A 25,574-nucleotide genomic window follows, 5' to 3' on the forward strand; every position below is an offset into this window, starting at 1 on the left:
CCAAACAAGTAAGTACATAAAATAAGCTACAAGGATATATTGTACAACACAGGGAATATAGCCACTATTAAAAAATATACATATATAAGTGGAGTATAACCTTTAAAAATTGTTAATCACTATATTGGACACCTGTAAGTTATAGACTATTGTACAGCAATGATACTTCAACTAAAAAATTAATAAAACATGATCTCTAAGAGGTAGGTAGATGAAAAATAGTGTACCCATTTTACAGACTCTGAGATCTGGAGGAAAATGTCAGCAAGGAAACAGCAGAGTGGGAAATAGCCTACGTGCGTCTTTCTTAGCAGGTGTCCCTTTCTGCTTTCTTTGTATCCTTCCCTTCTTGTCTGCAGACCTCCTCTGCCCACTGAAGAAAGTCCATCCTCAAGGGCTTTCCACCATCTGATGACAGAGTCTCCTCTGTCTCTCCATGAAGACAGTTCCCATGACACCTGCCGAGGGACTCCAGTCCCGACCTGGCTTCCCCCCTCTGATGCCTGCAGAGTTCAGCACCTCTCGTTTCCTGCCATCCTGCTGCTTCACGTGCTGCTTCCCCCCAGAGCCTGCAAGGGGCCCTGATCAGGGAGCGGCTGTCCTCCACAGTGTCCACGCCCCACCAGGCACACTGGGCAGTCACTCAGGCTTGTGTTGGTCCCCATACCTTTCCTTTTGAAACTTGAAGCTGCCTGGGGACCAAGAGAGTGCTCTCCTTACATCAGGGGACAGGGTTTACTCATTTTTGTCATGGACCTGCCTCAACAGATCTCCAGGGATGTGCTCTCATGCCAAAGGTTAATTCTTACTTTACTTCGGCATTTCTATTTTACTCTAAGGGAATTTCAGTACTTTCTAATCTCTGAAATGTGATTTTCTTTTTCTATAAATTCTCTAACCTCCTCCAGTCCCACATGGTGGTTTTTTTTTTTTTTTTGGCCACAGCAGTATGATTTTAAACGGAAGTTTTGAAACAGTAGTTGGAGAATGAATAGGATTCACCTGCAGAAATGAGCTGGCTGTCTGGCCCAGGAGTTGGTAAATGTTTTCTATAAAAGGCTCCATTGCAACTCCTCAACACTGGCACTGCAGCAGAAAGGGAGCCCAGACAATATGGACACACTGGGGCATGGCTGTACTCCAGTCAAACTTTACTGAAGGGGGCTTTGAGCTGAATCTGGTACATGGCTATGGACAAGCCTTCCCTCTACTAACAAAAATATCTGCAATTCTCTAAATAGTCAAATTAAATCTGACTTCCTGAGCCACCCTGGAAATAAAGCAAAAAGGTGGGTGATTATAAAGGAATCCCAGCCTGAGAAAAGATGACAAGCATTAAAAAAAAACAAATTATGTCTGAGCAAAAATGTACTTCGATTTTCTACCAAAAACTACTAGAAATGAGAAACAAGCAAGATGAAAAAAACAGCCAGTGCCTCTCACCTATGGCCCATATTTCCAATCAGCCTGGCCTTTCCCAAGAGCCAGAGGCCTTGCCTCTGCAGTCTGCCAGTCAACAGAAGATTCCTCCTGTGACCCTTTGACTCCTCAGGGCATGGGGCAGAGCTCTGGGATGAGGTTTTTCTCGGGCACGTTCAGGACTGGGTGGGCGAGCTCCTCTCCATCCAGCACAGTGATGGGCTTGTTCAGACTCAGCACTGTCGGCCAAGAACCCCAACCCGCCTGGACAATGGGAACATTCAACAATTCACGAGCTGGAGGCTCAGCTCGTTTGTCTTTGACATAACTCCATTTTTTTCCATAAGGAGAATACTTAGCTATGACTTAAGTCTTTCTATAAGCATATTGTTAGCGAGGTGGCTCCAGAAAGTCTGAACTTGTGCCTTGTTCAACTGAAAGATTTGAAATTCACTCCTGGACAGTGAGTGACTTAATTTGAGAAGACTGTTCACATTTTCATTCCCCATAGTTCAATCTAATTTCAGATAACACCTACTTGTGTTCCCGCTGGTTGCTGGACCCTGTCCCTTCAATCTCTTGCCCTCCCATTTCCACTGGTGACTGTGTTCCTAAACTCTATCTGCTCCTGCATTCTTGTCCCTGCCCTCATCAGATTATTCTGGTATTGCTCCGATGGCTATCCTGTGTGCACAGGGCCCGTGGCTGGCCAGTACTCCCCCACTGCTGGCTACAGTCAATTCCTGCCCTTTCTAGGTGCCTTGTCAGTTATGAACTTCCTTCATGGGGTGTCAAAAGCATTTGGGTCTCCACAGTTTCTTATGTAACAGGCTGACCTTTCCTCTGCGTAAAACAAACAAAAGAAGTTGGCGAACATCAATGCCATGGATTTCTCTTGCAGAGTTTCTAAAATATGATCTCACTTTTGACCTAAACACATTGATACTATGCTTATAAGCCACAATTTCTCTGGCAGATTTAGAGGTGAAGGTTTAAAGATAAAAGGGTAAGGGGTAAAGTTCTGAGTGTTAAGTGAACAATTCTCTGATTGACTCTGACTCTGGGAAACAGGATTTTCATGCTAACAAAGCTTAGATGGAGCAAAAGGTCAGAAAGCTTTGGCAGTCAAAGCTATTTTGCCAATGACACATGCTGACAGAATCAGGCTATAAGCATGATAGAACCATTATCTGGAGAAAATCAAGCCCCTGGGGCAGTATAAGATTGAGAAATTTAACAAAATAGTGGTGAGAGTCCTGAAGAAACCAGATTTTAAGCAGGATTTTACTTGCAAGGGACCTCCTAGAGCAAGTGGTCCACTGAACGTTATGGACCTTCTAAAGGAAGTGAGAAAATCAGACTCCATTAAGAACCAATGTTGGGGACTGAAGAATGAGACGTGCATCTGTGTATATGCACAACCCTCGTCACCTCCTCCGTGGAGCAAACATTCGTCTCATCTAGGATGCTGGTGCAGACCCTTCTGGCTACACGGCGAATGAAAGAAACAAATCACAGGCCATTGGTTCTGGTCATGTCTGCTGCTTGAGTCTTTGGACTGTTAAGGAACATATGAGCTGACTCTGAAACAACGCGCAGTTTCTAGATTTGTGACTTTCAACAGAAGATTCTGAATGAACTGCTAACCTGAAAATCTATATTATTTCTCACTACAGTTCAGTCTAAAAAAGAGATTTTTTAAAAAAATGTATGGATGTGAGAGCTGGACTGTGAAAGAAGCTGATCGCCGAAGAATTGATGCTTTTGAACTGTGGTGCTGGAGAAGACTCTCGAGAGTCCCTTGGACTGCAAGGAGATCCAACCAGTCCATTCTAAAGGAGATCAATCCTGGGTGTTCATTGGAAGGACTGATGCTAAAGCTGAAACTGCAATACTCTGGCCACCTCATGCGACGAGCTGACTCATTGGAAAAGACTGTGATGCTGGGAGGGATTGGGGGCGGGAGAAGGGGACGATAGAGAATGAGATGGCTAGATGGCATCACCGACTCGATGGACATGAGTTTGAGTGAACTCCGGGAGTTGGTGATGGACAGGGAGGCCTGGCGTGCTGTGATTCATGTGATTGCAAAGAGTAGGACATGACTGAGTGACTGAACTGAACTGAAGTGTCTAACAGGGACCCAGAATTTCATACGTATAATGAAGAAAATATATCAAAGAGCAAATAAGAAAGTACAGAAGATATTTATCCATAGTAATAAACTTAAAACATAAGGAAGAAAACCCAAGTAGGAAAGAAAGAAGATGAAAACAGTATAGGAACAGTCTACTAAAATCTCCAAGAATGCTTTTAGTTTAAGATCTGAAAAATAACCTGGCAGGTAAAATATTGCAACAGCCTGAAAATTAAGCAATCCTTCTGATTCACATGACTGTAGCAATATCTTATTCTTAAGAAAACATCAAGCTTTCCCTCAAAGTCCTAGTTAGTCACAAGCCTAAGGGAGGATCTGGGTTTTTGTCACATTTAACACATGTGGTGGTCCTGTCACCTGCTCCTTTGTTGCACACGAGGGTTCTAGGATGTTACCCTCTGAGTTCCCACTGGTGGGGAGTGACAGTTGAGGGCTTTAACTGTCAGCACCATCTGCTTGTTTCACTGGGATCAAACCATCTTACTAGAACGTTTAGCTCTGCTTGTGCCAACAAGGAAGCTTACCCCAAAATACTGTTCGGGGGGAATCAATGTGCAGAACTTGAAGCTACATATGAGCTCATTTTGCTTAAAAGCATTTTAAAAAGCCATTCTTATTACTCAGCCATAAAACAGAATGAAATAATGCCATTTGCAGCAACACGGACAGACCTAAGATGATCATACTAAGTGAGTCAGAGAAAAACAAAGGTATGAATCACTTACATGTGGAATCTAAAAAAACAGTACAAATGAACTTATTTACCGAACAGACAAAGACCTACAGACACAGAAAATAAACTTACGGTTATGAAAGGGAAAGGTGGTGGGGCAGGGATAAACTATGAGTGGGATTAACACATTCACACTGCTATATGTAAAACAGGAAAACACAAAGACCTATGTACAGCGCAGAACTATATTCAGTATCTTGTAATAACATATAAGGGAAAAGAATCTGAAAATATATATATAACTGAATCACTGTGATGTACATCTGAAATATTGTAAATCAACCATGTGTTCGTTGCTTTGTGTCCGACTCTTTGCAACCCCATGGTTGCGAAAGTCAGCTACATTAAACAGCTACTATGCTCCTTTGTCCAAGGGATTCTCTAGGCAAGTATACCGGAGTAGGTTGCCATGCCCTGCTCCAGGGGATCTTTCTGACCCAGGGATTGAACCCGGGTCTCCTGCATTGCAGGCAGACGCTTTACTGTCTGAGTTACCAAGGAAATCAACTATGCTTCAATTTAAAAAATAGTAAAAAAATAAAGCCATTCTGTGTGATCTGGGGTGTGTATGTATGCTTGTCTGTGCTGCAGACAAACCTCAGCCCTGGGGAGCGAAGCCAGCAGTCAGCAGGTCCACTTTTACCACCTACATGTCGCCAGGGCTAGACAGGTTCCAGGTTTTGTTGCTGTTAAACAATGAGCATGAATTTCTTTTGTAATTCAGCCTAGTTCTTATAGACAAGTTCATTTGTGCTGTACCAGACAGAAAGCTCCCACAGACACTCGGCCCATCCACTCGCAAGTCCGGCGCCCATGCTCACCTCGGCACTCCACGCTGGGGTCCCCCCAGAAGAGCTCCTGGCACTCGCTGCAGGTGCGGCCTCCGAAGCCAGGCATGCAGTGGCACTGCCCTGTGAACTGAGGCCAAAGACAGACCCGTGTCAGATCAGCTGCAAGGCTGGGAGACCTAATGGCCTGCCCGAGAAGACCTCATACCTGACCTGACCGAGAACAGGGACCCTCACCCCGATCGTGAGTGCTGAGGGCCCCAGGCTGGCATCTCCTAACCGCTCCTCTGCAATTGGGGCTGGGAAGCGCAGAGCATGCTCCCTTTAGTTGAGATGCTTCCTCACTCGTATCCTCATACATCACTCACAAGCCTGGACCACCTGTGACTGTGTGTGACACACCGTTCTGTGTGTGTCAGGGAATAGGAGAAGTTTCTACAATGTTGGCTATTGCTATGTGGCCCAGTTCAGGCTGTGTGGCTAAGAAAAAAAAGTCTGATTCAGCAGCCAGGTATTGGAAAAAATGCCCCCCGCCCCGGTCCATTCTAAAGCAAGCTGGCCCCCCTGCTGCTGGGGTCCTAGGCTGCTGTGCCCCGGTGGTATCCAGTGGGGACTCTGTGCACGTTACTTTACATTGTCCCAGCCCACGGGGGCAAGTGAGGGCGGATATCCAGTCTGTGCTGTGCGTGCCAAGCTGTGTGTCCTGGTGCAAGGCTGTAACCACAAGGAGGGGTGCCTTTCTCTAACTGGGGCCCAGCCACCAAAGAGCTGTCATGTGGACTCAGAGTCCTCTTTCCTTATGCTCTGATGGCTGCCCTGGGTGACGGTGCCTCACCTCATTGCAGGACGGCCCGAAGGAGTGAGCAGCATCGCAGTTGCAGGGGTCACACCCTGTCCCGCTGGCCAGTTGCCAGGTGTTGGGCGCACAGCGGTCACAGTTCTGGCCGATCACGTTAGGGAGGCAGAGGCACTGCCCGGTGGTTTTGTCACACTGGCAGTCAGAGCCGTTACAGTGCTCTTGCACTGTGCCCAGGTAATTGCAGACACACTCTGAAAAAGAACAACCTGGTCAGATGTACTAACAGAGGCCCACTCAGAAAAGACAGTGAGAAATTCAGCTACATCAAACAACAACCACTTTCTCTCTCTAGATTTCAATGTGGAAATGCAAACAAGAAGAGAAAGGAATGGAGGGGATTAAAATAAAAAAACTCTAAAACTGTGGTTCTTCATCTTATGATGTTCCACACAGCTGACATTTCCCAGGCAGACATGCAAAATGGCTGGCATGTATTTTCAAAAATACTTGATTTAATAAGTGGCTGGTGAATCATTGTAAGATTGAGGATTTAACTGGAAATAAAAACCAGGCTGTGGGAGCAGAGATACCTAATGATTTCAAACTCTTGGCAGGAAACAGCAGACAGGGCTGTGTGAGCCATGGCAGGTAGAGCCCTTTAAACTAGGAAGGCTTGAAGGAATCCAGTCCTGCTGGTCCTCAACATTCCGCTCGAGTTTGTATCAACAAAGACAGGGGCCTGGAGGCCATGCAGCCGCAGCAGGAAATGCTGGCTGATCGCGCGATAAGAGAGAAATAATGAGTTCTGAAAGAGATACTTCAGAGATGTTACTTCTTTCTTTTCCTTAAGCTGGAAAGCTCTATCCATCACTGACAAAAGGGTAGACCAAAGTGTGTATTTAGGATGCAGAAGTCTCAGCGCATCAACAAGTCCATGGGCAGAACATAAAATCAATCCACTCTAGACTTATGGAGACAGTGTGTCTGCTGCTTCCTCCCTCGGGCCTGGTGTGGAGGGCAGTGCAGGTCTGGGGCAGTGAGGAGCTCTGTGCCTGCTGTGGAGCCAGTCCAGAGGTTGCCTGGCCACCCTGGTCTGAGGCATGTGGCGCCGGCTGATGGTGAGCACAAAGGCATATCCAGCCTCAGATAGCTGAGCTGCTTAGTCACCTAAGAAAATCAACCTGCATATGTCAGATGTTTATGCAATGCAACTGAAAAAAAAACTGTTTCCAATTTAAAAAAAATCAATCCACTCTATCGATAGCAATTATCATGGGGACAGTGGCACAGCTTTTGGTTCCTTCTCAAGTGCTGAGCCACATCAACACTTCAGTGCCAGGAACGAGGCTGTTAAAAAATATATATCATCCTTATCTTTCTCTTGTGGCTAGTGACATTTTCTCTTTCTGAGAAGTGTTTTACCTGATGAGATAATGGGCTTCCCTGGTAGCTCAGTCAGTAAAGAATCTGCCTGCAATGCAGGAGACATGGGTTCGATCCCTAGGTTGGGAAGATCCCCTGGAGAAGGGAATGCCAAACCCACTCCAGTATTCTTGCCTGGAGAATTCCATGGACAGAGGAGCCTGGTGGGCTACAGTCCAAGGGGTCACAAAGAGTCAGACATGAATTGAACGACTAACACAGATGAGATAAATCCCCTAAGAATAAAATCCCCCAAGAAGGAGGCAGGGGAGGAGGAGCAGGAGAGTGGAAGTCATTCTAAGGCCAGGGCAGAGGAAGCGTGCATCTTACTGCGACAGTCCTGGCGGAGCGCGTCGCCATAGTATCCAAAGCGGCAGAGCTGGCAGTGCTCCCCCTCCGTGTGGTACAGGCACTTGAGGCACCTCCCGTTCTCCTTGTCGCAGGCTTCCGGGTCCGCTGTGTCGATGTTGTGGTGACACTGGCAAGGCTGACATGTCCCCCCCACATCTGAAGGATTGCCAAAGAAGCCTGAGGCACACTCGTCACATCTGGAGCCTGTTGTCCAATAAAACCAGCATGGGGCCTTTGGCTTGCTGACTGCAAGATCTGGTCCCCCAACATTCCTGCCAACCAGAGAGCCCACCCAGGTGGTGCCTTGATCCCCAGGGCACTAGTTACTGGGCCAAGGCTGGCCACGCTTTCAGGGAACGGGCTGTCAGTCGTGAAAGGCAGCAGACTGTTTGCAGTGATGATGCTTCAGCCTTGGCCCTCTGTGGTCATGGTCGGGGAGGGACAGTTAGGAGAGTTCCAACCCATGGACTCAGCTCCTCATTACACAGGGACGGACAGATCAGGAGTGAAATAATGCTTTCACAGCAAAAAGCTCAGCTTGATGTTAAATCTTAACCCAAGGATTATATTCATTGAAAAACTCTGGCTCCTCCCTGAGCAACCTGAAAAATGGGGCCCTTTGTGATGACTGATTTCCCTTCTTAAGAGATTTCAAAGAGTAAACAAGTTCCTACTGCATAGCACAGGGAACTATATTCAATAGCCCGGGATAAACCACATGGAAAAGAACAGGAAAACGGATAAATATATGTATAACTGAGTCACTCTGTTGCACAAAGGAAATAAACAACACTGTAGATCAACTATACTTCAATAAATTTAAGGAAATCCTAAAAAGTGCAAACTGGCTGAGCTGTGTATAAGCATAAGGAGTATCTGGAACAGTGGCATCAAGGATAAAATAAAGGGAGTCTGCATGTACAGCTTGCTACACTCCATGAATGCTGGCAGATAATGTGAGTACAGCAAATAATGAAGATTACTTCCAGCTTTGATCGATTCTATTGTCTGGGACTCGTAGATGGTATTCTTTTCTTCATTCTGCCCACTATTTGGCTACTTTACTTTTTGAGACTCTCCTACTAGACATTGGATAAGGGAAGGAAGAAGTGAAATATTAATTAATCTTTCTACTGGTTAGGAACAGAACTGGTTAAGAACATTAGGCTTCATAGGGACTTTAAATGAACTTGTTATTGTGCTCTGTATTATAACATTTTTATCAGAAACATGAGACTCAAGACTGTCCCACGTACCAAACAGGAAAAGAACACCTTCTATATTTCAGACTCCCTTTACTTTTAAATAAAGATGTTTTTTAAAAAGCAACTAAATTTGCTCACTCTTCAGCTTTTCTTCTTTCTTAACCACTAACCTCACGAAGACACATCTTTTCCTCTGAGAATCTGCACATCACTTACCAATGTATCCAGGATTACAGACACAGGCAAGCTGTAAAGAAACAGGGTCTTGATAGCAGCTACTGGCAAACTGGCGTCCGCTCTCGGGACCATCTGGGCAAGGACAAGGGCGGCAGTGGTCTCCTGACCCAATGATGGGGTCTCCGTAGTAACCAGCCAAGCACCTGTATCAGTTGCAGGAGAGAGAAGGTCATGAACCACAGTGATAAGAAATATGTTACAAGAAAAAGTCTAAGAAACCACGTTTTCTGTTTAGGAACATCACTCTTGATTCCTCATGTTTCCACATGAAGGACTTTCCAGTAGAGCAGTGGCTTAAACACTACTTTCAATCAGAATTCCCTGGAGGGCTTTTAAACACAGATCACTGGGTTACCTCTCCTAATTTAGGAGGTGACGTTGCTGTCTCTGGTCTGGGGATCCCACAGCAGGACCACTGCATTAGAGTTACACCCCTGGCCTCACCTGGACTCTCATTCATTCCTCCCTAAAGAGGTACCTCTCCCCAAGTGCATGCTATCATCCTAACAGCTGCCTGTCCTGGGCATTCTGGTCAGCTCCTTCTGTGCATTAAGGAGTTTGGGGGAAAGAGAGCTTGTGGTTGTTGGTCTCTACCCATGCCTGGGAGGGGCGATGTGTCAGTAAGCCTATGGTGGCTTGTTCTACAATCCAGCCTTTACCAGTGACAAGTAGATAAAGATGCTCTCCAGATGCATGCCCCTTGTGTCTGTCTCTAAGGGATGAGAGATTGGTTTGTATCAGTTCCCAAACCCAATAGGTTCTACCTCCTTGCCTTACAGATAAGGCAGCCATGGAGCTGAAATGATTTGCAAAGCTCAAATGAACAGTTAGTAATAAGCCACAATTTGGATTCAGCCTCCCAACTTTCAGCAAGGAATTCTTTTAGTATGCCAAGGTGCTTTTCAACATGACTGATAATTAGGTTACGTTTTAAAATTTCTATAGCATAAGAGCTTGAAGGAAGTTTGGATATCATCTAATCCAACTTAGTTATCCTACTATCCATACTATCCTACTATCAGGTCAGAAAGGTGAGATAAATCACCCAAGACAGAGCAGGTCAGGAGCAGAATTGGGCCTGGAACTTCTAAATCAGTTTGTTTTCCTTTTTTCTCTTTTTGAGGCAGAGGATTATTTTAAATGGGGAGTGGGGAAGGATGAAGAAATAGAAGGGGAAAGTTGTCCAGAGGGCATTAACCTTCTATTTAATTGGACACAGACACAATACAAGAACACATGTCCCAATTACATGCTGGAAAGTCAACAGGAATGAAGCAATTCTGTGCAACAGTTTGAGAAAATTTCCTATGAGGCTTTTCTAGGTGCAATACATCCAAACACATCATAATGGAAACTGAGTGTTCACTTCCTGCCTCCTCCTCCTCTAACCCCCTTGGCAGTAATCTGAGTCTAGAGCTTCTTCTTAAAATCACAGGACTGGAGTTGATCATCTCGAGAAGAGGAAGAGAATGGGAAACCAGCTCAAACGAAATAGCGGCATCTGAAATACTTCAATGAAATCCTGTCATCCAAACTAGGGCTGAAAACCCTTCCTTCTCCTACATCCTTTTGAGTTCTCCTGCAAGCAATCAGAACACTTTAGAAATACGATTTCACATCGCCCTTGTGGGCAACCACCTCTGCTGAACAGTGTTCTCCACCTTCTTCACCCTTTTCGTCTGATTTTCTCATCTGCCTGTCTTGAATTTATTCTCCATGTCCACTGACACAATGGTAATGAAAAATCAAATGCAGAAAACAAAAAATGACACCAATACATTAATTTGTTCCTTTCAGTCTTGTATAACTGCCTCCTATCTTTCTACAGCACAATCTTGTGGTCGGAAACGCTTGGCTTTTACTCTAAGGAGTAGCCACTGAACTCTCCAGATTCTTGAATACCATCCAGCATACAACCAAGAGCCATGTATTTGCTGCCTGGCACATCCTCATGCTGTAACCACATATTCAATTTTCACTAAAAACTCCTTTCATCTGATGAGCAACTTTTGCACTGACTGAAGCATTTGCTGAATATTTTTTTAAAACATAAGTCCCATAGAGTGTGGATATCAGCAGAGGTTTAGTGACTTGAAAGGTGGAGACTAGTATTCCCAAAACAGCAGATTCTAAGAGCATGTCTGCCTTTTTAAATTAGTAATAATGATGTAAGTCAGGATGTAATTTTTTCATACAGACTGTTTCTTACATACTGAGCTGGGCTGTAATGTGATTAGAGGCATATTCTATGTCCCATTCTTCCTATGCCTGATGCCTTGCACTACATCCATAATAATTGTTCAATTAACATCTGCTAGCTGGAGAACAGATCTACCTGTACACATTTTACATGGGCTCCTGGAAACGCTAGCTGTATAAAACGTTGCGATCAACAAAGCCATTAAAGTGGCTAATCCCCGTTTGGATTTGGTTTCTACTTTGACCCAAATTAGGAATTAACATTTCACAACTCACCCTAGGCCAGAATCGGCCGAGCCAGAGAGATGATTGCTGTACAGCCTAGAAGGACTCTTCAAAAGGGCAGATTCCTGCCACTTTTGTTCTCTGTTGTATCTCCCCCTGCCTTCCAAAAATGCCTGGCACACAGAAGGTGTAAACTAAATCTGTACTAGATAAATGAATGAGTTCCTAGAAAATACCAAGGTGATTAGAAATGAATGAGCAACCTGGAGCCTGGTAGAGATCCATTCTGTGGTTTGTCTAAGACGCTGTTTGCTCAGTCAAAAACAACCTTGTTCTCTTTTCTTCAAGAGGCAGCACATACCTCTCACAGTTATGCCCTGTGGTGTAGTCCTGGCAGCTCAAGCACTCCCCCGTCACTGAGTCGCAGTCATCGGCATGGCCATTGCACTGGCAGGGCTGGCAACTTGGGAAGCCCCAGAACCCGGGTAAGCACCGGTCACACTGCCTCGTGTACACCCCCTGGAAACAGTGGCACTGGCCAGTGATGGGGTCGCAGAAAGCATTGACAGCTCCTTGCAGATGGCACTCACAAGCTGAAGAAATAGGCAACCAAGGGACCACGTTGAGAAACTGGTTAAATGCAAATACATCTCTTATACAGGCTGGCCCCCTCCTTTCAGTGCAGAATGCTCATGGGCCTCTGTGATCAATTTCTGGAGCGCAGCACGTCTTCTGAAGCTGCATGAGTTATGATGTGAATGAATACATTACAGTTCTCATCAACTTACGTTTGCATCCACTGGGCCCAAAGCCAAAGGTGCCAGGAGCACATCTGTCACACCTTCTTCCCACCACGTTTGGCCGGCACTGACACTGGCCTCCATTGGGGTCGCAGACGGAACTTAAGGAGCCCTGAGGGTCGCACTCACAAGCTGCAGGGAAGACAGGCAAGAGCTCATGACCCAGGGCAGCCACACCTGCCATGGTGATAAGCCCAGCACATCCCACCAATTTCTGCCCGTCCTTTTGCTTGGATTCTTCCCTGACTCCTCGTGGGTATCTCGGCTAATTCAGAATTCCCATTTAAAGCATTTATCTTCCCTCAGAGGGGTGTGAGGGAAGCAGCAGGAGCAAGCTGACAGATAAAAGCAGTTTTTCTAGGAAGGAGGTCACTAATGTTTTCTCTCTTTGCCTTCAAAGCTCAAATATCATAGGACCTTCAACAAAAGGCCAGTGACCTTTCAAAGAGCAAAACATCAATTTCAGTTATGGGATGCTCCTCTGATTTCATTCCAACTTCCTGCCCTGCATATGGCAAGTCTCAGGGACCTTTCCCTCGTCCCTATTCTTTGTGTATTTCTCGATGACTGAGTCCATTGTCAGAGGTGCTTTATCACTAACACACTCTTAAAAAAACAAGCATAAACTGCAGTTGAGACACTCTTTCCTTTGTGCTGTATGCCTAACACAGAACTATCGGACATGCCTGCCAATATATCTCATGACGCCAAGTGTCCTCGGAGCTTTTGAGAAAGAAGGGGCAGAAGCAGCAGCAGTGACACCTACCCAGGCCTGTCTGGTGCAACAGGGCAGAAATGCTAAAGATGATGTTTCTACAAACATCGGTCATCGGCGTCTTCACAACGCTCCTGCTGTTCTCCAGACATCGATATCTCTGAAAGGTTTCCCAGGCGCTGTTGGTGACCACCCCGTCTCCCGAGCCTCCCACGGTGAAGATGTCCAGTGACTTACAGAATGGCATGAGAACAAGCTAGGAAGAAACCGGAAGAACACATTGTACTTAGGTGGCTGTCTGGGGTCACCAATTAACACAAATCAACACATAAAACCCCCAAGTGCTTCTTTGACTCTTGAAAAGAAAAAGAAATTAAAAACCCAGACTCATGGCGTCAAGTGGAAATCTTCTCATTCTTAAAACATTCTTGCCAGAAAAAGTATAGATATCCCTTACATAGTTTTGAAAGGTCATTGTTCAGACACTTCCTATTTTCAGGAAGGATCAGCTTGAGTAGATTCTTCCAGAGGGTGGAGTTTTATTAAAGTAAACAAGCAAAGTAACCTCGGAGGCAGGAAAGATTCTGCCTCACCTCTCAGCATTATCCTCCACAAAGCCCTCTTAGGGAAGCAGATGCATGTTGTCTACCCATCCTCCCTGCTCGCATTGGAAATGACCTCCACTTACGGAATCAATCAGGGTGTAGGGGCTGTCCACACCGCTGTCCGAGGAGGTGTACTGGGGCAGTTCTAACCGCACCGTGTAGTTGACACCCTTCTCGAAGCACACGGGGCGGGGGAGGACCACGTATCTGCCCCAAAACAGAAAAGAAAAATAACAACCAAAGGTCAACCTTTACGCATCCCATCTATCAAAGCTCCCCGTAGATCCCAAAGGAAGGAATAGTCTGTGTCTGGTTTGGGCTCTGAAATGGTTACTGTACAACTCATAAGGTGAGACGCCATCAAAATAGTTAATTTGCATTTGGTTCTACTGAGCTGCAAACCACTGCCACACTGACCTGGAGCCAGGTGACAGGGACACCACCTGGTTGTCATCATCGGGAACAGTGTTTCCACACCGGCTGCTGGTTGGAATCTTGCCGGGCCGCTGCACCATGATGACAGCTTTCTCCCAGTGGTCGGGGAGCTAGAGAAAGAAGCAGAGGATCAGAAGGACGATTTGCTGGCCTGATGCTGCCTGTTTGGAAGTCTCCATGCACCTATCTTTTGCCAAGTTTAAATGGGAAACACTCGCTTGCATTTCCCTTCCCTCTTACCATGCTCTTTGCTGTTACCCCAGTTTCAGCCCAAATCTCTTCTCACCTGGACACTGAAACAGCCTCCTACAACTCTCCTTGACTCTCCCAATATCCCCTTCCATCCACCTTAAAACATACCTTATTATTATTTTTATTAAAGTATAGTTGATTTACAATGTTGTGTTAGTTTCAGGGATACAACAAAGAGATTCAGTTATACATACACACATAGCTATTTTTTCAGATTCTTTTCTGTTGCAGGTTATTACAAGATGTTGAATATAGTTCCTTGTGCTACATGGTAGGTCCTTATTGCTTCAGTGTTCCATATATAGCAGTGTTCCTCTGTTAATCCAAAACTCCTAATTTATCCCTCCTCCCTTTCCCCTTTGGTAATCATAAATTTGTTTTCTCTGTCTGTGAGTCTATTTCTGTTGTGTAAATAAGTTCATTTGTGCCATATTTTAGATTCCACGTATAAATGGTATCATATGATTATCTTTCTCTGACTTAAAAGCAAAAAATAAGAAGATTAAAAAAAACCAACCCCAAACCCACAGCTTACATAATGACAATCCCCTGCCCTAAACCCTTCAAAAGTTTCCTGTTAATATAGACTCCGAGTTCATTTACTGATGCCAGCATTTCTCCTAACAGCCTCTCCAACCACCCCTCTGTCTGCTGCTCATGCTATCCCTCACTTCCGCTTGTGTCAAAATTCTGTCTCCATCTTAAGACCTACAACTGACTCTTAGGAAACATCCTGGCAGCCCCTGGGCAGTCTGGCTGGTATGAACCTCTCATCTTGCAGCACGGCTTGTGTCTCTGCTCTTACACTTTACACCTTTGATGCCAGTTAGGGACATGTGTCCATTCCTGGGCAGGGCAGGCCATGAGGGCAAGAAGAGGACCCGGCACGTTCTCATCACCACCTCAGTTCTCAGCAAGACTAAGTGCTTAACAAAGAGATCACTAAATGTTTGTGAAACTGAATTTAAGAAAAATGTATAATTTTACTTTCGAGGAAGATAGAAAGTCAGAGAGTTTCTTCTATTCCAAGGCAGCCTGCACATTTCACAAAGACATAGTGTCCATTAGAAGAAAAACTTTTACCAATATCCCCCAACCCCCATTAGTCTACTGAGGGGTTACCTGTGGCTCATAGCGAATTAGGATGTCATACTCCATAGAATATGGTATGTTGTCAATGAAGAACTCCAAGTAAGCCCCTTCAGGCACTCGGACAAAGCCCGCTCCAGTCCAGGAAGGAATCCGGTCCTGGATATACTGCCGTTCCACTATGCTGACCCCCTAAGGACAAGGGGACAGGAGTGATGCTTTACTTGAAATGGAATTTGATGTTAACAGTCGAAGAAATCTGAAGGCACCCAAAGGTCTAAAACTGTAGATATGAAACCTATGTTTTTTTTGCAGCCACATTTTTCCAGTAGATTCTATAATGTTTTGGAATATAAACAGGTAATTGGTTTCTTTTTAGTTTTTACGTTGAGGTAGTCTTGAGACATTGGAGATGGGGTTAAGGCTTAGGATATACCTTCTATGATACAACCATGGGAATGAGCATGAAGGAAGGAAAGAGAACATCCCAAATGCTGTTATGGGCAAGCCTAGGAGTGGCCAGGTATGTTCCACATTTCTACAAGAGTAGCCCAGTATCTTTGGGTGTATTTCTGTCATCCTCACTGGCATTTCTTTCAAGCTCCAGGTACAAATGAGGAAATGTGATACAGTCATGAATGTTCACTACTGATGAGTGAATTCTGATGGTCAATGAGACTGAGAATGGATCATTGTGAGTTGCTGAACTCAAGGGTGACCTTGAGTGTGTTCACAGGATTACATATAATACCTGTGATTAGTCACCTCCAAAGATGAAGTCTGTCCTCACCTATAACGAACGTGTGTGTGGCTTCACCATCTGGAGGTGAAAACTGTGTTCCCCTGCCGTCGAATCTGGTCTGGCCTTGTGACTTGTGACCAGCAAAATGTGAAAAAGTGAACTTTTGGGTCTTCTTAGCCCAGACCGTAAGAGACCTGGCAGTTTCTGTTTCCTCCTTCTTGGAAGCCAGATGCCATGGAAGAAGTCTCACTACTCTTCATGCTGTGAAGAAGCTCAAGACAGCTGTTTGGAGAATGGTGCTCAGCCAGCCTTCAGCTGTTTCTGCCACCCCAGCTGAAGTGCCAGACATGTATTCTAAGCCACTAACTTTTGGGATAGCTGTTGTACACCAAAAGAAGACTGAAACAATATTCTCTGAATGTTAACTATACTAGCTCAATAACTTTGGAGTGTCAGTAGAGAAGAGAATAGAAAAAAAACCAAAAAAACAACCAACTCCCTTAAAAACACCAACAGCCTTATTACTGAATGTTTTGAAGTCTTTCTGGGTGATGGATTTACCTAGTTTTAAATAGGACTGTTCTCAAGAAGGCCTGGTCCTGATCCTTGCTTCATGCTCACTGATAAGATGCTTCTTACCTAGTCTCTTTATAAAACGTGTATTATCACATTACTGCCCCCCCACACCCCACTCTGCTTTACCCACCTGGCTAGCACACCCCTACTTACAGGCCCGAAGTTGGCTTCTTCTGCTTCGTAGATGTAGTGATCCAAGGTGGTGAAGTAGTAGCCAGATTCCACTTCGCTGCACTGACGGCCGATCATGTGGGGTCGGCACAGGCACTGGCCCGACTCTGCAGAGCAACTGGCAAGGAAGCAGAGAGGGTCAGCGGCGCTCACCACATCCATCAGTGAACCCACTGGAAGCAGATCCACGTCTGCCGTTAAATGGTAAATGGGGTGAAATGCTCAGGAGGGTATTCTTACTCCATTCTGAAAGTACATGGAAAAAACACTGCCTACAAATTAATCCCAAACTCCTGAGCTTCCCTGGTGGCTCAGATGGTAAAGAATCTGCCTACAACGTGGGAGACCTGGGTTTGATCCCTGGGTTAGGAAGATCCCCTGGGGGAGGACATAGCAACCCACTCCAGTATTCTTGCCTGGAGAATCCCCATGGACAGAGGAGCCTGGCAGTCCATAGGGGTCACAAAGAGTTGGACACAACTGAGTAACCAAGCACAGCACCTGAGGCTGAAAGGTCTCAGTAACTGGCCTTTCAGTTTATCTCCCCTGTTCTCTACCCTGCTCCATATGTGCCATGGCGGTGCTTCGGTAGCTATCACGTATGTTCTTGCATTGGCAAGAACATATGTCTTTGGCAAATACAACCCCTTTCCTGGGCCTGACATCTAAATATCCAACTCTCAGAAGGACAGCTCCAACTTAGTGGTCCCAGAGGCCAATCACGGATCCAAGAGGGCAGCACCGATCCCTGCCTTGGGAGAAGACACCACCCACCATTGCGTCAGCCATGTCAGAAATCAGAAGGTATCCTCTAGATTCCCTCTTTGTAGCCAGTCAAGGGCCAAATTCTGTGATAGCCCCTCCTAGCATCTTGGGTGTCTCTCCCTACTTCCCACTGACTAGGCTATGCCTTTCTTCCCTCTCTCATTCACGGTAAAAGCAGTTAAAGTCTTCTAACTGGTATCCTTATTGCCAGTCTTCCAACTTTCAACTAGAACTTCCACCTTCCCCAGAGCTGCCCAAATGACCTTTCTGAGATGGCTTAACCATAACACTTCCAGGCACGATGGCCTTGGGGCAGTGCACCAGGCCCTGCTGTCCCCTGCCCCCAGCTTGGCCCCTCTCTACCTTTCTGGCTTCTCCTCACCTCTCCCACCACACTGAGCGACTGAGTTTCTCCAGTGCTCTGGGGGACGCATGACCCTTTCCCTTTGTTTCTACTGCTCCTGCCGCCTGGGATGTCCTGCTCCCTCATTTACCTGGCAAAGATCCACCCATTCTTCTCTCAAGGTTCAGCTCACGCATCATGCTTCCTGACTATCACTCCGCATCCCATAGAAGGAACCACCTTCTCCTTCATGCCATCACCTCCTTGCAGGAGAAACCATATAATCGCCACTTCAACAACTAAGCTGGTCATGAAGTAGGGTTCATTACACTTAGGCACTGTGTCTTCAAATTCTCCTAATTTTTCAACCACCATCCTTTCCTAAAGGCTTGTTTGGTTCCCTCCCTCTACTGTTCTCCAATGGTGCTTTCTAAGGCCTCAATTGTCTGTGCCCTGTAGTAAGACATTTATTACTTTCTCTCTTGTTATACAATTATTGATAGGCCTACCTAACCCCTGAGTTGACAGGAAATTCCTTGAAGGCCTGGACTGTGCCTGACTCACTTCAGTTACCCTGCCCGACCCCCCGACTGGCCCAGTGCTCAGCACACAGACACACCCAAACATTGGTTCAAAAAATAAATGCATGAAAGACAGGTGTTCTGAATTTAAAAAAGAAAAATACTATTTAATGGAATTCAGTGCTTTTGTGTTATTGGTCATTATTTAGGTAATAAAGGCCTCAACTGTAACATACTCATTTTGTCCTCAGCCTATGTTTGTCTGTCTTTTCCCTGGTAACAGGATTTTGTATACAAGATAAAACTGAATTACACAGAAAGCAAACTTATGGTCACCAAAGGGGAAAGAGGAGAGGAAGGGATAAATTAGGAGTCTGGGATCAAAAGATATACATTACTATATATAAAATAGGTAAACAACAGGAACCTACAGCACAGGGAACTATATTCACTATCTTGAAATAACCTATAATGGAAAGGAATCTGAAACAGAATATATATATATATATATACATATGGATCATTTTGCAGTACACCTAAAACATTGTAACTCAAATATACTTCAATAAAAAAACAAAAGGAAAAAAAACAACAACCCTGAACTACATGGATCCAGCTTCACTTCATTAAAATCAAGATGTGATTTGGAATTGTTACTTTAAATCTATTCCCAGAGAGGAAGAAAGCTTGCTCCAATTAGGATCTAACCCGCTTTCAACACAATCCAACCAACAACACCCATTTTCCAAAATTCAGGCATCAGACATGACATCATGTGGACAAAAGAAAATCCCTTCCTCCCAGCAGATGTTTACTGAGGGAACAAATGTTTCAAACATGAACCACCCAAGAAGAAAACACAGAAATCCTTTCTATGCTATCCACCACTAGAGAACAAGCAAATGAAGGTAAGGATAGAGAGGTGGGCACGGTCCTGAAGTGCTTTTATCCGCAGCACAATTCTAAAGAAGAAACAGCTCATGAGAACCTGACCTTGTGAAGGGAATTCCCCTCATGTCAGCCCCTCAGGTACACACGGCCGTGTCTGTACATTTGAACTCTTGGCACCAGTAGGTGTGGCTCCCGTTCAGCACCTATTCCTTTGGTGAGCTCACTCACCAAAGGTTTTACCTGCCCCCATGCAGGTGGCCCTCACCTCCTCCGAACTTTGCTCTGGTTGTACACCTTCAGTCAAGCATGGGGCATTTCCATGATTTGTCCAGCTGTCACCTCTAATCCATATTGTCCCAAACTATTTGTCGCCTCACACACTGATCTACCTTCAGCTCTACTATTTCTATCAGCAGATTTAAAATTTCTCTGTTGTTGAACAGACTTATGGTTACCAAGGGGAGGTTGGGTGGGGTGGGATGGATTGGGAATTTGCAGGTAGTAGATGCAAACCGTTACATGAATGGATAAACAACAAGGTCTTACTGTATAGAAAAGGGAACTAGATTCAATATCCCGTGATAAACCATAATGAAAAAGACTATGTAGGTATGTATGTATAACAATCACTTTGCTATACAGCACAAATTAACACAATACTGTAAGTCAACTATATGTCAATTTAAAAAAATTCTGATGTAGGTGAGACATAATCTTCCCCTTCCTTTATCCTTAATCCAACACATGTTATTTCAAGATGGTTCTCGACTCGGCCGTTTCGTCTCGTCACTGTGGCTACCCTAGTGCCCGATGTCATCGTCCCACACCTGTCACTCTATTCACCTCCCAAGGCGAGCTCTCCAGCTCCTCTCCCCCGACCCAGTCCATCCTTTTATGCGGCCAAACCAGTCTTCCCAGAGCCCCACCTTCATCACTTCACAGGAGCCCACAACACAAAACCCTACCATGGTTTCTTCTACCAAGTCATGGTATCTCTGCCTGGCTTCCAGCAGCCTCTACGACCTCTCCTCTGAAAGCAACTGCTTTTCTTCCCGCTGCCTGTCCTTGGCTTTAGCCGAGTCACACTCCTCATACTCTTTTATAAATATTTACTGAGCAAATATTAGCCCTGGCAGCTGTGCTTCCTGGTGTTGATACTCTCCTCTTTCAGCTCATTGTCAGTTCTCTCTCTTTTTGGCTCACTGTGCAGCATGCGGGATTTAGTTCCCCGAAGAGGGATCGAACCGGAGCCCCCTGCTATGGAAGCATGGAGTCTTAACCACTGGACCACCGGGAAAGCCCCTGTCAATTCTCTTCTGAACCAATCCTTCCTTCCTTGTTAAGTCCATTATTTCCCTCAAAATGAAACGGAGAGAGAAAAAGGGGAGAAAAAATTGTCCCTGTCCTAAAGAACTTCCAATCTAATTGGTGGTATAAACAAAAATGAGCAACTGACCAATACAGCAAAATGAAATTCAGGAAGTGCCCACCCAGAGCTAAGAGCAAAGACAATGCTCATGTGAGTGAGGAGCTGAGGGGATACCAGGACAGAGGTGGTCCAGAGAAGACAGGAGGTCGGGAGCCAAAGGGGTAGTGGAGGAACGGGAGCAGACATGGTCAAGGTCAGACCAGGTCTTGACCACGCCACACTCATCCCATCTGCACCTTCACTGGAAGCTCAAATATCACCTCCTCCAGAGTGGAGACAAAGATTTATTATATGTCATTGTTCTTTCCTGTGTTCAAGCAAAAATCATTTCAGATAGAAATATACACTTGATAATTATACAAGTCCCCTTCACCAATTTTTCTGCAACTAGATACAGATGCAATTCATCGGGCCAGGTAGGCAGAATAATGACATAAAACAGAATAAATCAGGACCTGTGGCAGCCAGAATAATGGCTCCCAAAGATGTCCATGTCCTCCAAGTCCTCACCCCTGGATTCTATGGGTATGTTACCTCATGTGGTGCAAAAGACTTTCCTGATGGGACCAAGCTTAAGGGCCTTGAGATGGGAGATTATCCTAGGTTACCCAGGTGGGCCCAAGCAAATCACATGAATCCTTGAAAGTAGAGGAGAAGGTCAGAGCTGGCCCACGAGGATAATCTGACCCATCGTCACTGGTCGTGAAGGTGAAAGAAAGGGGTCATGAGTCAAGGAATGTGGGCAGCCTCAAGCAGGTGGGAATGGCCCTCAGCCGACAGCCAGCAGGAAAATGGGGAGTGCAGCCTGCAATAAAAAAGGAACTGAATTCTGCCAATAGTGCAAGTGAGCAGGAGAGCCTTCAGGTGGAAACACAGACTGTAAGGTAATACATTTATGTTGCTTTAGGCCACTAAGTGGTGGTGGTAATTTGTTATGGCACCAACAAAAACCTAATAAAGCCCTATTTTTTCCTCAAAGGATAAAAGCCAAGATTATTTCTCAAAAGGCAACCTTCCTACACTGTTGGTAGGAATGGAAATTGGTGCATCCAGTATGGACAACCATATGGAGATTCCTCAGGAAATTATAATAGAGTTGCCATATGATCCAGCAATTCTACTCCTAGGAATATACTTGGACAAACTATAATTCAAAAAGATATATGCACCTCTATGTTCAGAACAGCACTATTCATAATAGCCAAGACATGGAAATAACCTGAATATCTACTGACAGATGAATGAATAAACATGTGGTGTACACATCCACACACACACACACACACAATAGAATACTGCTCAGCCATAAAAAGAATGAAATAACACCATTTGCAGCAACATGAATGGACCTAGAGATTGCCGTACCAAGTGAAGTAAGTCAGACAGAAAGACAAATATCATATGATATCACTTGTGGACTCTAAAATATGACACAAATGAACCTATCTATGAAACAGAAACAGATTCTCAGATATAGAGAACAGACTTGTGGTTGCCAAGGGAGAGGGTAGTAGGGGAGGGATGCTTTGAAAGTTTGAGATTAGCAGATGCAAACTTTTACATATAAAATGGATAAACAAGGTTGTACCGTATCCCAGGTAACTATATTCAGTATCCTGGGATACATCATAATATCGCATAAAAGAAAATGAAAAATAACGGAATCACTTTATTGTACAGCAGAAATTAATGCAACATTGTAAATCAACTATACTTAAATAAAATAAAAAAATTCTTAAAAGATCATTTTTCAAAAACATTTCTCATAAATGTAGAAATTAAGGACTAGTAGAAGGAAAACTCATTTAAACAGTGATGAGCAGGGAAAATACTGTGCAATCTCAACCTTACTACTAAGAAGTTAAGCAAAAGAAAAACATTAAAGGACAAAAAGCATCATTCATAACGACCACTCCTCTGTTCAACACTGAAATCTCCTCCAAAATTCAGATTACAAATAAGAATTGGTTCCACAGTGATGAGCAGTCAGCATCATATATTTCATCCAGAGTAGCTTTCCCACCACCTCAACCCATCCCTGCCCCCAACAGGATACTTTCTTAAAGAGTAGGAGCTGTGTTCTATAACCTCTCTATGCCCAGCTGCCATAGCAATTAACAAAGGGTTAATTAATACATCAGGATCATTCAATACACTGATGAAAATATCTACTGACTTCTGCTCTGGTTTCAGAGTACAATAAATTTCAGTTCTTCATTTACTGAGCATGTATCACTATGCTGGGGACAAAAGGAGATGCAAAAACAGGTAAGACACAATCCCTGTTCAAAGAGATCTTTAAATACAAGCAGCTATAGCAAAGCAGATTCAATGCCAATACAGATGCAGAAGCAACGTGTTTTCACATCAGAGGAAGGTTGGGGGACTTAAGCCTAGAAAGTAGAGGACTTCAAAAAAGTGGTGGGCTTCAAGCCAGATACCAACGTCCTAAACTACACTGATGAAATAATTACAAAGGATGCTGCCAAGATATTTATATTTTTCAGTGTTTTTAAACATTTGCAAGTAGCATTTACTTAGCATGCACTCTTGTTTATTCATTAAAGTGGGTTATCTACTAGGCAAAATGTCATTAACCTGGCTTGAGTCACATTATTTAAACGAATCAGATCTTACTTCAAAATATTCAAAAGTTGAGACTAGCTGTCAACATAATAGACATGGATTGCTACACTTCTATTGTTCTACCAAAAGTCATTCGGCTCATTAAACAAAAACATTTAAAAACTTTTTCCACTTCATGACTTTACACTTACTCTGGCCCTGGCCAAAGTAACTAAGGAATGTTTGGGATTGATTTAGAGACTGCCTCTCCCAAGGAGAGCGCGTTTAATTTTTATATCATAAAAATCTTTTGTTTCTCAAATTCTTTGACTCGATCAATATTTATTCAACATAGGTCTGAGGCAGAGCAAAGTAATATTGTCAGATGAAAGATATTTGAGTGCTTGTAACAAAACAATTCAGAAAGTGTAACTATGAGTATCCGCTATGTACTGAGTATTCTAGTAGAATAAGTGCTTCAGAAGGCAACGCCTCTATCACCCCTGTGAGATTCTTAAAGTCCTCGTGGGGAAAAACAGCCTTGAAAAGGATCACTACAGGGACTTTCCTGGTGGTCTGGTGGCTAAGACTCCTCACTCCCAATGCAGGGGGCCTGGGTTCAATCCCTGGGTCAGGGAACTAGATCCCACATGCCGCAATTATGACCTGGCGCAGCCAAATAAATAAATTTAAAAAACAAACAGGATCACTACAAAACACTGAAGAATCACAAGACTAGAGGCTTTTTTAAGGTTTCTTTTTTCCCCACCAATGATGCCAAAAGATAAGGTAGCTATCTCATCCATCACCCTAGAAAGATCAAATTACCCCCTTTAAAAGCTTCACTAAAGGATATATAACTGAGTCACTTTACTGTACAGCAGAAACTAACACAACACTGTGAAGCAACTATACTGCAATAAAAAAGACAAAAAGAAAACCTGACTGAAATGTGTTGCTTCACAAACTCTTGGCTAGCACATTCTGGTTTTTATACAGTTTTGCAGGAGACTGGAAGGGTAGGCCAGGGGCTGTGTGTGGGTGGATTTAGAGACAGGAAGCATGGTGTGGAAGAGACAGAGAGGACATTGGGAACAGGACATAAAGGAACACAGGACATTCCTGAGCTTAGGACATAATTTGGAGAAGTAAGTATGCCGCTGTCCTCTAATTTTTTCGTAGTGATGACAGCTTTGAATTGAGGAACTGGTTACTAAAGGAATGATTTATCAGCATGTGTTCTGGGAATCACCAAGGAAAGTCAGAAGTGATTTCATTAACAGAGGGAGCAGTTGGTCTCTTTCCGCTTTTTATGGAATTATCCTCACTTCCTCCCCTCTGGAGGTTTTCTAAGAATGGACATTCACCCTGAGTTCTGGAGGCTACATGCAGTCCTGAGTTTACTGCATGATCTGGAACAGAACAAATCAACTACAGAGGCCAAACAGAACATGTTCTTGCTGCCTAAAGTCTCATTCCTTCCCAAGCAGACTACTACAGTGTTGGGAAAACTTCTTGTTAGAGAGTCAATTTTTGAATCCATGAGGCTTACTCAATGAACTCAGCACATTCTCCCAGGCAAGATTCAAGGCCAGAAGGAAACATCTGTCTATCCTCCCAACAGTCACTTACACTATTTTTACCAGATGTTCTGAATCTGATCCAGTAACACACAGAGACCAGAATTCTGACTCAAACAAAGGTAAGAAATCCAACTCCCACAAATTTAACATCTTGCCAAAATGTGTATTTTGATTTGATCATTTTAGGGAGAGTATCATATCTCATTGATTCAAGGAATGCCAACATATTTAAATCCCTAAAATGATTGTATGTAATTTTCATTAATGTACTTGCAAGTTGTAAAAAAAAAATGAAATAGTGAAGAAGAAAATGAAAAGAGTCCTTACACAAATCAAAATGGGACTCTACTTTTTGTCTTTTAGATTGGTGAAAAATAAAAGATTTGATGATACCAGCCGCTGGTGGAGATGGGAGAAAACAGTACTTTGTAACCAGCTGAGAAGAAAGCATATTAGCACCATTTGTCTGGAGAACAACCTGACATCTCCAGTAAAATAGAAAATACACATATACTTTGACTTAGCTGTTCCATCACTGGGAATCCAATCTATAGAC

The 25,574-nt window shown here is 44.2% G+C and overlaps 1 protein-coding gene across 1 annotated transcript in view; it reads right to left on the reverse strand.

Moving 5' to 3' along the window:
* LAMB1 (laminin subunit beta 1) overlaps nucleotides 1-25,574 on the reverse strand; it is a 78,625-nt gene that overhangs the window by 23,140 nt on the left and 29,911 nt on the right. The window contains exons 14-24 of the mRNA XM_055420783.2: nucleotides 16,904-17,039; nucleotides 15,466-15,624; nucleotides 14,074-14,201; nucleotides 13,740-13,863; nucleotides 13,103-13,307; nucleotides 12,325-12,468; nucleotides 11,898-12,129; nucleotides 9,092-9,255; nucleotides 7,650-7,874; nucleotides 5,934-6,148; nucleotides 5,132-5,228 (exon numbers count right to left, since the gene is read on the reverse strand). Coding sequence (XP_055276758.2) covers nucleotides 5,132-5,228; nucleotides 5,934-6,148; nucleotides 7,650-7,874; nucleotides 9,092-9,255; nucleotides 11,898-12,129; nucleotides 12,325-12,468; nucleotides 13,103-13,307; nucleotides 13,740-13,863; nucleotides 14,074-14,201; nucleotides 15,466-15,624; nucleotides 16,904-17,039 — 1,829 coding nt within the window. The remainder of the gene's footprint in view (nucleotides 1-5,131; nucleotides 5,229-5,933; nucleotides 6,149-7,649; nucleotides 7,875-9,091; nucleotides 9,256-11,897; nucleotides 12,130-12,324; nucleotides 12,469-13,102; nucleotides 13,308-13,739; nucleotides 13,864-14,073; nucleotides 14,202-15,465; nucleotides 15,625-16,903; nucleotides 17,040-25,574) is intronic.

The sequence above is a fragment of the Moschus berezovskii genome, chromosome 3 (assembly GCF_049115385.1).
Source record: "Moschus berezovskii isolate FMDL1 chromosome 3, NW_MosBer_1.0, whole genome shotgun sequence".
NCBI lineage: Eukaryota > Metazoa > Chordata > Mammalia > Artiodactyla > Moschidae > Moschus > Moschus berezovskii.